Source organism: Penicillium cinerascens (genome assembly GCF_028974065.1).
Source record: "Penicillium cinerascens strain IBT 15544 chromosome Unknown contig_6_segment0_segment0, whole genome shotgun sequence".
Classification (NCBI taxonomy): domain Eukaryota; kingdom Fungi; phylum Ascomycota; class Eurotiomycetes; order Eurotiales; family Aspergillaceae; genus Penicillium; species Penicillium cinerascens.
The window spans coordinates 1851458-1865005 of record NW_026695295.1 but is presented as its reverse complement, the minus strand read 5'-3'; the positions used below and the strand labels follow the sequence as shown (position 1 = coordinate 1865005).

At 51.4% G+C, this 13548-nt stretch overlaps 5 protein-coding genes across 5 annotated transcripts; 2 read left to right on the top strand and 3 right to left on the bottom strand.

Moving 5' to 3' along the window:
- Window positions 1–1151: 1151 nt before the first annotated feature.
- N7498_006681 (C6 finger domain protein) lies at window positions 1152–1685 on the top strand (the record flags this gene model as incomplete). The annotated part of the gene is made up of 1 exon (XM_058453743.1): window positions 1152–1685. The coding sequence occupies one exon, from the start codon at window positions 1152–1154 to the stop codon at window positions 1683–1685; it is 534 nt and encodes a 177-aa protein (XP_058307934.1).
- Window positions 1686–2077: 392 nt separating this feature from the next.
- On the top strand, window positions 2078–2752 carry N7498_006680 (NADPH-dependent FMN reductase; the record flags this gene model as incomplete). Its single annotated transcript, XM_058453742.1, has 1 exon — window positions 2078–2752. One exon carries the CDS (start codon window positions 2078–2080, stop codon window positions 2750–2752), a length of 675 nt encoding a protein of 224 aa, XP_058307933.1.
- Window positions 2753–2844: 92 nt separating this feature from the next.
- N7498_006679 (ATP-binding cassette transporter YOR1) lies at window positions 2845–7234 on the bottom strand (the record flags this gene model as incomplete). The annotated part of the gene is made up of 3 exons (XM_058453741.1): window positions 2845–4203; window positions 4254–6884; window positions 6956–7234. The coding sequence occupies 3 exons, from the start codon at window positions 7232–7234 to the stop codon at window positions 2845–2847; spliced, it is 4269 nt and encodes a 1422-aa protein (XP_058307932.1).
- A 3923-nt stretch (window positions 7235–11157) lies between these two features.
- N7498_006678 (helix-turn-helix domain-containing protein) lies at window positions 11158–11415 on the bottom strand (the record flags this gene model as incomplete). Its single annotated transcript, XM_058453740.1, has 1 exon — window positions 11158–11415. One exon carries the CDS (start codon window positions 11413–11415, stop codon window positions 11158–11160), a length of 258 nt encoding a protein of 85 aa, XP_058307931.1.
- A 552-nt stretch (window positions 11416–11967) lies between these two features.
- Window positions 11968–13498, bottom strand: car2 (ornithine-oxo-acid transaminase; the record flags this gene model as incomplete). Its single annotated transcript, XM_058453739.1, has 2 exons — window positions 12940–13498; window positions 11968–12855 (listed from the first exon to the last, which is right to left on the bottom strand). The coding sequence occupies exons 1-2, from the start codon at window positions 13414–13416 to the stop codon at window positions 11968–11970; spliced, it is 1365 nt and encodes a 454-aa protein (XP_058307930.1). The 5' UTR covers window positions 13417–13498.
- Between the last annotated feature and the right edge of the window lie 50 nt (window positions 13499–13548).

Below are 13548 nucleotides of genomic sequence, written 5' to 3'. Positions count from 1 at the left end.
ACCCGTGGGAAGCATCTACGCTCTGAGGGTCGAGCCCATCTTCATACCCGGTACAAGGCGTTTTGTTCTATTCAAGTTAACAAGTATGACGTCAACCAGCGAGATTGACTGTCAAGATGTAGTTACGGTAAGCGTCGAAAGGATTGGAATCCTTACTCTGCGCATCTGCCACTTGCTGGTCAATTTCAAGAACCCACCGACCAGGAGAGTTGATTTTCGACACGCAGGATGGCTCTAGAATCTTTTCAAGTCACCTTCTGCCCACAGGTCAAGCCTCTCGTCTACGCGCCGTAGGGGTAGCGTTGGTTGAAGGATTGTTGGGTTCATCTGGGTTCTAAGTTTCCTATCACCTGGGATCATATCCTGCTGCTGCCGCGAAACTCAACAAATAGTAAATATCCCTAGGATGTCTTTCATACTATATGTGCAGCTAGACAGTATATTTCTACGCCAATAGGATTGGCGAATTACAAACACTCGGCAACAATTTTTCATACTCAATTCCGATGTCACAGATTCACTATTCGAACCACCGCTCATCTACTTCCCGTTAGCATTTTAACCTACTCCCCTGATTAGCTCTCATCATCGACGACGGTTTTTGCGCACTCATTACCCAAAGTTTTATCTGCGATGTGCTACCTGATCCTAGCAGCTGTCCTGTATATATCCGTCTTCCGGTTGGGTTGATTTATTGTTCTATCTAACCGAACGGCGCCTTGCAAGATGCTCTTCCACCGCATTCACGCGATGATAGTTGTCACTTATCGCCTACTCTTCAAACCCCTTGCAACGTTTGATTATCTTCGAAATTCATTCATTCTGTCTTGATCCGGCATGGATCCAGACAAATCGCGACTTCAGCACCATACTCTGTCTGCCTTGGAGCTATGCAGGGAGCTCAGAGATCTCGCATCTGAAAACCCGCAGTCTTGGTGGGTGAGAGACGAAAACCGTGTCGAGGCCGATCACATAGTGCAGTTCATGCATTATTATATCCTCTTAGGATTCATTTACCTTTCATTTTAAGTCAACACTCACGGGAGGAATATCTCTACAGCCGCTTGGCCTGTATGGATGCATGTGAAGCTCTGCTACAACGTTATTTGGTCCTTCGCCGAGTACTACCCCCGGGATTCGTTCTCTGTGCAATGTTGGATCTGCACGCTTTCATCGCGGCAGTCCTCATCCTCCTTGTTTCTCATAGCTCGCCCTCTACCGGTCGTTTCAACGTCCATATTGACAAAGTCAGGATTCACACGGAGGTGGAACAGGTTATCAATATCATGAGTGAAAGGTCAGATGGGACCTCCGAGTCTCACTTTTCTCAGGACGGCGTCACAACCCTTTCTTTTCTGAACCATCATCTTCAGGATGAAAATGTAGCTGCAGTACTGGAGCTGAAACTGAACGTTCCACTTCTTGGAAGTGTGTACGTTCGGCGTAGCGCGCCGCAACTGGCAAACATCAATTCATGGCCTTCTCAGGCCCCGTTAGACCTGGGGTTACTGAAGCCGAGCCTGCCGTCCCTACTTCCAACACGCCACGAGAACAACTCGGTTATGACTGATCAGGGCGGGCAGGAAGAGAGGAGATGGGATAACATTTCATGGTCGATCGAAGATAATGAGAGTTTCTTGCAAGATTTTCTCATGGCGGACGACTGGGGGCACTTTTCCATGTGAGATCATGTTCCAAATAGTGTCCATCGGAGTGTTAGCAAGGATATTCTCATCGAAAATATCGAGAATTTGGAAGAAGTAGTGCCAGAAGGAGGCGAGATGGTCCGATTTCCGGATGGAGATCAGGTATTGTACATACCGGAACTGGGCTGTTTGAATGCGCAGTATGGTACATGTGCATAATTCAGAACGACTTGCGCATAACAATGAGATTTCTGGTCGGCGCCCCTCAATTGAACCCACTTGTTCGGCCCACTCTTGGGCCTCGCCCCACCGATACGCTTTAGCTCCGCGGATCCGAGCTTGTTGGAACATGAAACCACCCATGTGCAGCTCGAAACTGCGCACTACAACCTCAGAAAACAATCGACTCTCTTCCTTATACATTTCGAGACATGCCACCCAAACACGTGGCCATCGTGACCTGCAGCACGCGCTCACCGCGACTAAACCCGACGATAACGCAATATGTCTATGACGTCCTCGCCCACGACCCCACAATCCCCACGAAAAAGGTCGACGACAATACAGAGGACACGGATCCAAGACATATCACCCTTTCAATCCTCGACCTCTCAAAGCAACACCTGCCTCTCTACGACGAAGCAATCATCCCAGCCAGTCTCCCCGCCCACGACCCGACGCCGCACTACACGACGGAACACGCCAAAGCGTGGTCCGCAGTCGTGCGCCAGTATGACGGGTTCATTTTCGTGACACCGCAGTACAACTGGAGTATTCCTGCGAGTCTGAAGAATGCGCTTGACTACTTGTTTCACGAGTGGAAGGGGAAGCCTGCGGGGATCGTCTCGTACGGGTCGCGGGGTGGCAGGAAGGCGGCGGATCATCTGAAGAGTATTTTGACGGGGTTGAGGATGAGGGTCGTTGGGACGGCGCCTGGGCTTGTTGTGAAGAATACTGGGTTGCCGGTCGGTGCATTATCGGAGGAGCAGGAGAGGGTTGATCTTGATGAGAAGGATTTGGCTGGGTGGAAAGATGCGGGCGTGGAGGGGATGATGAGGAATTTGGGAATGGAGCTTGTTTGTGAGTTGGATAAGGAGCGATGGTGAAATTATTCTGCAATTATTTCTATTATATATCAGATCGGTCCTATAGACTGCCTATGCAAAGGTCAAACGTTATGTTCATATAAATCTTTTCATCAATTCGCCATCAAAATGTCCTCCCGGGTGATACCGCTGCGCTCACACATCGCCCTGAAGATCCCGTCCTTCTTGTCCCACAGTGTGAGCGGGGCATCCATCTCGGCGATCTGACCCTGGTCCATGACGCAGATCCGGTCATAGTGGATGATCGTGCGAAGACGGTGGGCAATACAGAGCAGAGTCTTGCCGTGGAAGCCGTGGGCCATGGTGTGCTGGATCTTCTGGTCGGTCTCGAAGTCAACGGAGGATGTAGCCTCGTCACAGACGATGATACGTGCGTCGCGAACAAGTGCACGTGCAAGAGCCATGAGTTGACGCTGGCCCAAGGAGAAATTGAGGCCTTCTTCGTCGACGGGAGACTCCAGGGTCAGGCGGTTTCGGGGTTTCGCGTCGGTGTCGGTGGCCGGGGTAGCGGTGCCGGTTCCAGGAATGCTGACCAGACCTTCTACGTCGGCGCCCATGGTGTCTTCGCCAATGAGGTATGCCTTACGCAGAGCGGACCACAGTTCCAGATCGGCATGCTCGTTGAATGGATCCAGGTTCGTGCGAATAGTGCCCTTGAAAAGGGCTGGGTCTTGCGGGATAATGGCAAGGCGGGACCGAAGATCCTGGAGACCGACCGTGCAGATGTTGACGTCGTCGATGTGAATGCTGCCTCCAGACAGCTCGGTCAAGCGGAACAGAGCAGACATGATACTCGATTTGCCCGCACCAGTGCGTCCGACAATACCAATGCGCTCGCCGCCTTGGATATCCAAGCTGAGACCCTTGAGTACAAGTGGCAAACCGTCACGGTACCGCATCTGCGCGTCCTGGAAGACAATCCTGCCTTTCTCGGGCCAACTGGGGGCGACTTCCACTCCGTGCAGAGGAGCCTCTTCCTCCAACTCGGTTCCGTAGTAATGGACACGTTCCGTGGCGTTCATGTCATTTTCGACCTCGGCGAATTGCCGGACGGTGAACTGCAACATCTGAGCGATGGATAGGATGTAAGACAGTACCAGACCCGAGATACTAGGGGAGACATTGAATCGAGAGGTTACGACCAGCACACCAGTGACGAAGACGAGAGAAGTAGCAACTGCATCGAGTCGCACACTGAGCCAGCGCTGGTTGGAGAAGGTGAGGAAATATGCCCCATTCATCACGTCGATCGAGCTGCGGATGCTGTCCCGGAACTGGTTCTCGACACCGTAAGCGCGAATGCAGGCGGTGCCGGTAATGGCTTCGCTAAATTTGGCGTAGACCATTGATCGCAGGACTGCTTCGTGGCGTTTCATCTCTCGCGCCGAGGCTCGGTAGTAGTTGGCGGCGAGCAAGAACAGGAACATCAATGGGACAAGGGCGATGACAAACTAGAAATGGTTAGTGTATGATGAGCCCAAGATGTTCGTCAAGTACTCACATAGTAGAAGAAGACGATGATCAAGACCATGACGGAGATGATCATAGTCATCGTCAGCGCATACATACGCATCGCATCCGAAATTTCATTGTCCATGACTTGGATATCCTTGGAGAAGCGGTTGGTGATACGACCAAGGGGCGTGGTATCAAAGAAAGACATCGGAGCGCGAAGAACACGACTCATTGCGCGCTGGAGCATGGTCTTGCTAGCGTTTGTTCCGCAGGTGGTCATATATGTTGAGAATAGGAACATCATCAGGACAACAGCACCGCCGAGTCCAGTGTAGATACCAATATACTGGCCGGTTGACAGCGAAGGGTACTTGTTGGAGGTCCAGTAGGACAGCCACAAGCTAGTCCAGATGTTGATAACGTTCGCAAGTGCGAGCAAGAATAATACCATGAACGCGTTGAAGTAGCTGCCGGAGGCACGGATATAAGCTTTCCAGACACCCCAGCCCACGGATGCGGTGGCTTTTTCTTCTTGTTGCATCAAGCCAGCAGCCGGTTTCCCGGGTCCAGCTCTTTGGAGGACTGCTTCTTTCTCCTTTGGCTCCTCGGCCGCCTCATCGCCACCTTCAGTATCCTCTTCGGCGTCCTCCTGTCCCGATGTGGCCAGGAGCCGCTGGAAGATTTCATTGTCGCGCATCAAGTTCTCGAATGTATCGACAGCATGGATTTTTCCTTGGTCCATAACCACGATCCGATCGCATCGGCTGAGCACGTGGAGCTGATGGGTTGCCAGGATCCTGCAACGATCCTTGAGAAGGCCACAGATGGCCTTGTCCATAATATGACGACCAACGTGTGCATCCACCGCAGAGAGGGGATCGTCCATGAGTACCATCTCGGCGTTAAAGTAAATAGCGCGAGCAATATTCAGACGCTGCTTCTGACCTCCAGACACGGTGATACCGCGCTCGCCGATCTCGGTCTCATCACCATGGGGGAGAACCTTAAAGTCAGGAGCCAGGGCACATGCCTCGATGACTTGATTGTACCATGTCTCATCATAATCCTTGCCGAACAGAACGTTGTTGCGGACCGAAGTGTTTTGGATCCAGGCGTATTGCGGGCAGAAAGATCGAGAAGTACTCATCCGGACTTTCCCTTCGGTGACACGCATGTCACCCGCCAGTGCAGAAAGCAACGAACTCTTGCCACAGCCGACTGTGCCGATGACAGCCAGCAGCTCGTTCCTGCCCACCTCGAGAGTCAAATCATTCAGCTTGAAAGGTTCCGTGGGGACATCTTCCTCACTCTCCTCCGTTTGCTTCAGAGCTGCTGCTGCTGCTGCTTTCTTCCCGAGCTTGTCCTTGACCTTGTCGGTCGGCAGTCGCTCCCACGTAAAGGAGGCATGCTCGATTTCAATGGCGTTTTGCATTTCATCGTCATGCTCGATGTCTTCTCTCTGCTCCTCGGCGAATAGAAATTCTTGAATTCGTTGGAGAGCCGTCGAGGCATCGGTGACCTGTCCAATTACCATTGGGAGCATGTTCAGGGGCATGCGCAGGGAGTTGAAAAGAGCAAGCGACGAGAAAATCGGCGCGGGGTCCAAATTGTGGTTTGAAAGGGCATAGGTGATGAATGCCAGCATGGAGGCGAAAATGGGGATGGACATGGACACACAGAGGATACCGTTTCGAACGGCCAGCAGAGTCTGAATGGAGCGGATTTCTCGTGAGCGAATCTCCTTGAGACGGCCCAAGAAGCTGCTCTCCCAGCCAAAGAACTTGACGAATCGCACAGCCTGCAGGATCTCTTGGGTCAAAGAGACCCGTTGATCGGTGATCTTGTTAATGTTTCTGCGTCGCTTGACCAGGAATCGGACGGCATAGGTCAAGAACGGCACACCAATGACGAGCAGAGCATAACCCGAGAGACAGCTGTAGCCAATGTTGACCAGCAGGAGAATCAAGGTCACGATGATCGTGATGGGTGCGGTCCAAACCATGTGGAACATGCCGCACGCCAAGTTGATGCGGTCGACGTCGATGCTCATCAATGCGACGATTCGGCCGTTGTTCCATCCACGGCCATCGCCATCCACACCAGCAGCAGCCGGCGTCTCTTTCTTATCCTTCCCTTTCCCATCTGACTTGATGAGCTCTTCCTTGGTCGCTTCCAAATTCTTGATCTCCTCCAATGTAGCCTTTCCACCCGCCTTCGCCCGACCGGACAGCTTCATTGCCTTGTTGAAAATCTGGGAGATGAGCACTGCGCGAATCTGCCCACCAACCATTTGTCCACGATACAGGAACTGATTCGTGCATAAACTCTGCAGGGCCTGCATGCAGGAAATGCCGACGACAAACCCCATGCCGCGCCCGATATACGGAGCAGGTTGGCCGCTGTGCTGGGCCTCCCAAGCATCGGTGGCAAAGGCAATCAAGTAGCGGGTCAAATAAGGCGCAAACACCAACAGGAGGGAGCTGAAGAACTGGCATACCCCACCGAGAATAAACTCAAATTTGAACGTGTCGTACAAAGCCCAAAGGAGCAAGCGCTTACCGCCGCGCTCTGTGCGACGCTCTAGCGCGGTGTCCAATCGCTCCGATAGGACGTCGACAGCGCGGTCAGGGTTAACCGTCCAAATATCTTGTAGATCGAGAGGGCGCAAGTAGCCCACCTGCATATTTCGTCAGTATTCATCTTGATTGTAAAAGCCGAGGTAAATATTGACTGAAAGCGAAAACGTACCCTCATCAAGGGTGACATCCACTGGAATGACACGATACTGAAAAACGACGCGCCGTGCTCTCTTGACGGTGTCCGTTCTTCTGGAACCGGTGGTGGCGTCGCCCATCGCAAAGGATTTAAGCTGCGCTTCCATTTCTTCTTCTCGACCGGCGGCTGCAGGATATTATCCGGGGCCTTGGCTTCATCTGAGCCAGACGCCGATCTGTCGCTGGAGGCCGCCTGGACCTTTTCATTTTCCGCGACCACGATCTGGGACAGTGGTTCGAGAGGCGCCGACATGGCGAGTTTATTTAAAACAGTCGAATGTCGCACGTTGACTGAAGGAAGAAAAAACGGGAAGCGTATGGACTTAAACAGTTAAGTCCAGAGTCCATGCGATGTGGGGCGTAGCGGCTCGTGGGTTCTGAAAGCGGAGTGCGATGCGGTGCTATGCGATGCGAACTTCATCATTAAGACATAGTGAGTCTCTCGGGATATTACGCTGAATTCCGATTCCGACCGGGTGTAAATTAAAAATTAGAGACACTATCGCCGGGCCCCGCGCGTCTTTAAAAACTCGAATGACTTGTCCAGAATCCTGGGTCGGCAGATACCACCTCCGAGGTTTCCACCTAGTGAAAGAGGCTAAGCTTCACGGCAGACGGCAAAATAATCCGGAATTCGGTCTGCTTGGCACGAAGAGCGGTCATACTTATTAGAGTGCTCGCTCCCCCTCGCTCTCGCTTTCGCTTAGCGTCATGCATAACCACGGGCGTCGATCGGCACCGGGATTCGTAAGCTCCGTGTTCCCGTTCATTGATAAAAGCGAAGAATATCCCGAGGGAGCGGCTACTCCGACTCCGACCCCCCCGCAGCCACTGTCGTAGATTGGAGGGTCCTGCGAGTAGTCAGCGTGGTCAGAGAGATGCTGAGCAATCGGGATAGAGGCTCCTGGTTGGATACTAGACAGAGATGTATGGAGATCGTTTAATTAAGCACAGAGAGAGAGATTTAATGGGCTGAAAAACCAGTACTTTTACTAAGCAAACTAGAATTCTAATGTAGGTAAGGATTTATGCGGCAGAAAAATTGGAAACCTGATGAATCAGGCAGGGGATCGGAGTAGCCAAGGGAGGGGTCGGAGTAGTCCCTCTCTACTCCGAGGTGGGGGAGATGTTTGCTCGGTGCTTTCGGTGCTCTTTTCCACTCTGGGATGACCTGTCTTATCTCCGCGTCCTGATTTCGTGCATTTGCCGCGGCTTGTCAAGTGGAATGGCAGTCACCGCCTCGCTTTTCTATCGCTTTACCAGTGATATATCACCTGGTGTTACTAACCTAGGGCTTTAAATGAAGCAAAAACAACAGAGCCGCCATAATAACACCTAGACTTGGCGGTAGAAAGGTGGAGTGCGGAGGTGGAGCTCGCATCCTCTGGCTTTCCGAGCTAAAATTGGCCGTATGCCTGCCTCTGTAGCCAACATAAACACCCGCGCAGGCTTTGGCAGTTTCTATCGTTCACACAACACGGGTACAATAGGTATGTAAATAAAAGAAGCAGACAAGTTCCGTTAGATATTTCCAGGGTTGGACCCTGCAATCTCGATGCCTAAGCAGCTCGTGAACTGGCAATCCGCCTTCCTCCACCTACGCATTGTTGGTGTCAATTCATCTCTCGAGTCGGTTTCATCTTCTCCAAGCAAATTCTCACAGATTCCCTAGATAAAAAGTGGTGAGCGGATAAAAAGTGGTGAGCGGTCTAAGCGTCGTCGTCTTCGGACCTGTGCTCGCCAACCAAATCATTACAAGTTTCTTCGGTTCGCAACCAAAACGTACTTCTCTCCCGCTGGAGTCTTGTTTGACACAGCCGGTTCCTGCACCAGGCGCTGAGAGCTGCGAGAACCCACGAAATATGTGTCAGTCTCCAGAGGTCGCTTGGCGCGGTCGAAGCCTCGCTGAATTGCTCGGGCATATGTGCTGTTGATCGTGCTGACAGACACTCCAATGAGCTTAGATATCTCGGAAGCGGGCTTTCCAATTGGGAACGTAGTCGGTGGGCTATTTGGGGAACTTTAGAACTGCTTGGTACGAAGGGGCTAGCAAAACTATACTTTATCCGGTTCGTCTTCGAGACTTTGCATTAGCTATACTGAATCAGGTGAGCGAAGCCAGAGTATTCTATGTTCTAGCCTACAGAGGTCGCGACATATACGCGTGCTTTCCCACTAGTATTTGATTTTGGTTCACTTTTGACCTGAGTCGTTTTCAGCAAGAAAAATTCCCGAACACTCAGAAGTAAGAACTCTTTGCCTCGAGTCGTGGGAGACAAAAGTTTTATGGAGTTGTGGAACCAAAAGCTGAGCTGTCGATTAGTGGTTGAAACCACGAAAATCATCTGGCTTGCTGACCTGAACTGTCCTTTATACACCGCGACTGAATCTTAAGCAAAATTTCGTCATTAATATATCATCAAAGCAAATCCCTTGAGAGAATTCGGGTTTATTAGGAGAGAAACAATGTTGGCAATAGTGTCTGAAGACGCAGCTGAACTAGAATACACCTGAAATAGCAGCGAGGCTAGCAATAAATAATAGGCCAGATCTGATACGGTTGTGTGAACCCCATTCATGTACTAACTTGTGTACTTCGCCCGCCTTCGCTAAATCTGGTGCACCAAAAAGCTGCAGCAGGCGGTGATTGAGTGGGCCTAGAAAGATGAAAGTATAGGATATAGCAGCGACTGAAAGAGCGGAAGCAGTAGCAAACATGTGCCAGCGGCGTCCTAGCTGCTTTGGAATCACCTGCCAATTCTTGTACGCAACGTATCCGTAGGCCGCACTTGAAATTATCGCACAAACAGGACCGATGATGTGGCCCCCGTAAAACACATTCTTAAGTTGTGAGAGGGCGAGTTCTGAAGGAGCTTCGGAAATCGCGGGTATAGCGATATGGGACACAGAGAACAGGAAACCTATTTAGGGCGTCAAAATCCCATTCATATAAATAGTCTGTGCTCCGGACTAATCAAAAGTGACCAGCGCAGATTTATCGTGGGCTTCATGTCCTACCTGAGACGAAAGTTGAGGTGGTGACTCCAACAGCCTGCCACGCGCGAATTGGAAACGAAGTACTCTCCATCCCAAATAATGACAGAAGTAACGGATGGTGAAAAGTAAAGACAACTTGAGATTGACCGTGCTAGGCTAGGTCAATTAGTTTCAAGGAACCACGACTTGACCAACAAATGTTGATCTTCTGGGGGTGGCCTAAATTTCCAAGGCCAACCGGTACACGTGACCAATACAACCCGAACAACCCGATCGACCCGGTCACCCGGTCCACCCGGTCCGCCCGGACACTCCACGCGTTTTTACGCGTCCGACCATAACCTACTATCTTTTACCACTTATTATGTCACTTAAAACGTGCTGAAAAACGCCAAAAAATTGCTAGGACGAGAGGGCAGAATCTTACTAGCTATAAAAGCTATCAAAAATCATGAAATACCTTCTCAATGCCAAGCTACGGCTATATTTTAAGGGAATTATTAAATTCACCCCCCTTTCTATACCACCTCCACAGTCAGCAAAAATTGGCTATCAACCTTTATTAACCGCTGACCAGAGCTTTGTACGCGATTCGAGGACTATGATGAGCGTCTGAGTCGTGGCATCGATTGTCATGGTGGTGGGTAGATAGGTATGTAGGCACAAGAAAGGATATTTGATAGGTAAAGAGAGGGCTAGAGAAAGAGAGACAGGATACACCCTGTACTTAGAGAATTATATACAACCTTAGTCGCGTGACAGTGAAACTGCCCCTGATACGTAAATCAATATTTAAAAAGGAAACCTGTGTGCACAGAAATATCTGCCATTCGCAATTCGCCAATCCAACAAAAATAGCAATTGTACTGTTTTACTATTGCTATGACAGAATGTATGAGTCCCTCTCCTAAACGTCCATAGAATTTTCATCATTCCAGCTAGCCGTTTCTAGTCTTCGAGTGTTCAACCTCCATGTTTAAGTTACCACTGAATCTGCGCCCCTCTTCCATGGTGTTAATCGATGTTTCCTATTTGCCTTTGACTTCATCCTGCTCAAGGTAGATAGGTAGATTCGCCGGATCACTAGTGTAGATATGCCATCTAGGCATCGCTACCCTTGGACCTAGGCTCGCGAAGTGAGTCAGCATAAGTTTCTTCTCGTCAACGATGAAAACTCACTCAGGTTACGTCGGTGGGTTCGGTTGAAACGTCGGTCTTCGGTTTGTTAGGGCCACGGATGCGAGTAGTAACAGCGACATGGGCATCACAAATCTCCAAAGGTCGCTTTTGTGGGTCGAATCCTCTCTTCACTGCTGTTTCGTAAATCCGTTGGATCGTGCTCCGAGGCAGCTCAGTAAGCTCAGCTATCTCGCTATAGGATTTCCCGGTCGCCTTTAGGCCTATGATCAAGCCGCGAGTAGCAGTATCAGCCGGCATGTTGTTGGGTAGAAAGGTAGGTAGGCAGATAGATAGATGGAGAAGTTAGAGAAATGGTTGGAGAAAGGAAAATGGAGAAGGCCTTGAAGCTCGACAGGCTGCCTGATATACTTTGTCTGTATAGCAAACAGAAATACACCAATGGGCTTTCGTATATACCATGGAATTGCCAGCTTGGAAGTTTGCTGTACACATTTAGTCAAGCTAGATTGGAACATGAAGCCATGATCATCTTGATTATCTAGCCTGAGGAGGGATTGGAGACAGGGACTGCACGGTGGATCTACTAGACGTGGAATGCGGGATCAAAAAGAACCCATGAGTATGCAAGGTGAGGTACAGAAAACTGTTTAATTCGCCAATTCAAGTGGCATAGCAAAGTACTGTCTAAGTGTTGCAGCTATGGCATACAATTTTGGAATCCGTTCCATCGTCGCGTCATGGGATGGAGACATGCTATCCAGTGAGCTCGGTCTATGAAGCTGCTGCCTGTGCATCCGGGGTATATGTCAGGAGTCAACCTGATTTCTAACTTTTCCCATCTCGGCTCACCTAGTTCTCCACGCCGATCTTGACCTTCTTCTCCGGAGGGGGAATGACCTTGTCCTCGGCCTTACCCTTCAGGGTAGGGAGCTCGGTCACAGCCTCGTTGATGATGTTCAAGGCCTGCTGGATCTCCTCCTCGGTGATGACCAGCGGTGGAGCCAGACGGATGATGTTCTGGTGAGTGGGCTTGGCCAGCAAACCCTTCTCCTTCATCAACATGCACAGGTCCCAGGCAGAGTGACCGTTGGCCTTGGACTCGTCGATTACAATGGCGTTAAGCAGACCCTTGCCGCGGACAGTCTGGATCAGCGGGCTCTTCAGATCCTCCAACCCTTGGCGGAACACATGGCCAAGCTTCTCGGCGCGCTCAACCATGTTCTCCTCCTTGACGACCTCCAGAGCACGGATGGCCACAGCGCAGCCGAGAGGGTTGCCACCGTAGGTGGAACCGTGGGTGCCGGGCTCAATGGTAAGCATGACGTCCTTGCGGCCAAGAACACACGAGACGGGGTACATACCACCCGAGATGGCCTTGCCCAAAAGGACCATGTCGGGCTTGATGCCGCTCCACTCGTGACAGAGGAGCTTACCGGTGCGGGCAATACCAGTCTGGATCTCGTCGCAGATCAGGAGCACGTTGTGCTTGTCGCACAGAGCACGAGCTTCCTGAAGGTAGTCCACATCCGGGACGACAATACCAGCCTCGCCCTGGATGGGCTCAACCAGGAAGGCAGCCAAGTTGGGGCCGGCCGCCTCAAAGGCTTCGCGGAGGGCGACCTTGTCATTGTAGGCGATGGGCTTCTCGGTGCCGGGAATAGTGCTGCCGATGCCAGGAAGATATGGTCCGTAGTTTTCACGGGACTCCGGGTCGGATGACATGGAGATGGCGGCGAACTAATGCAAGGAACGCAACCACAATCAGCCACCAACTTCCAAATGCGCCACAAACATAAGCAGGGATACAGGGGGAAGACTTACTGTACGGCCGTGGAAGTTGTTCTCCGCGGACAGCACGATTGCCTTGTTTTCGGGGATGCCCTTGACCTTGTAACCCCACTTGCGGGCGATCTTGATACCGGTCTCGACAGCCTCGGCGCCAGTGTTCATAGGCATAACCATGTCGAAGCCGAAGTACTCGGTAACGAACTGGGCGAAGCGGGGGAAGACGTCATTGTAGAACGCGCGCGAGCTTAGAGTCACACGCGAGGCCTGGTCAACCAGAGCCGCAACCAACTTGGGGTGGCAGTGACCCTGGTTCACGGCGGAGTAGGCAGAGAGGAAGTCGAGATAGTGGCGGCCCTCGGGATCCCAGACGGAGGTGCCCTGGGCGCGGGCAAAGACCACGGGCAGTGGGTGGTAGTTGTGAGCAGCATACTCGTGCTCTGCGTGAATGGCCTCCTCGGTCGAGGCGGCGTGGTAGTGGGCGAAGGAGCCGTTGCTCCCGTTGGTAGCCATGGTGTGTGAAGGTGGATAAAGGGTGGGTTTGCGGGGAAGATTCGGGGAAAGGGTGAGGGACACTTGGAGAAGTCAAAACTTCAGAATAAAGCTTGGGAGATATGAATGAAAAGGATGAGAGAAAATCAAATG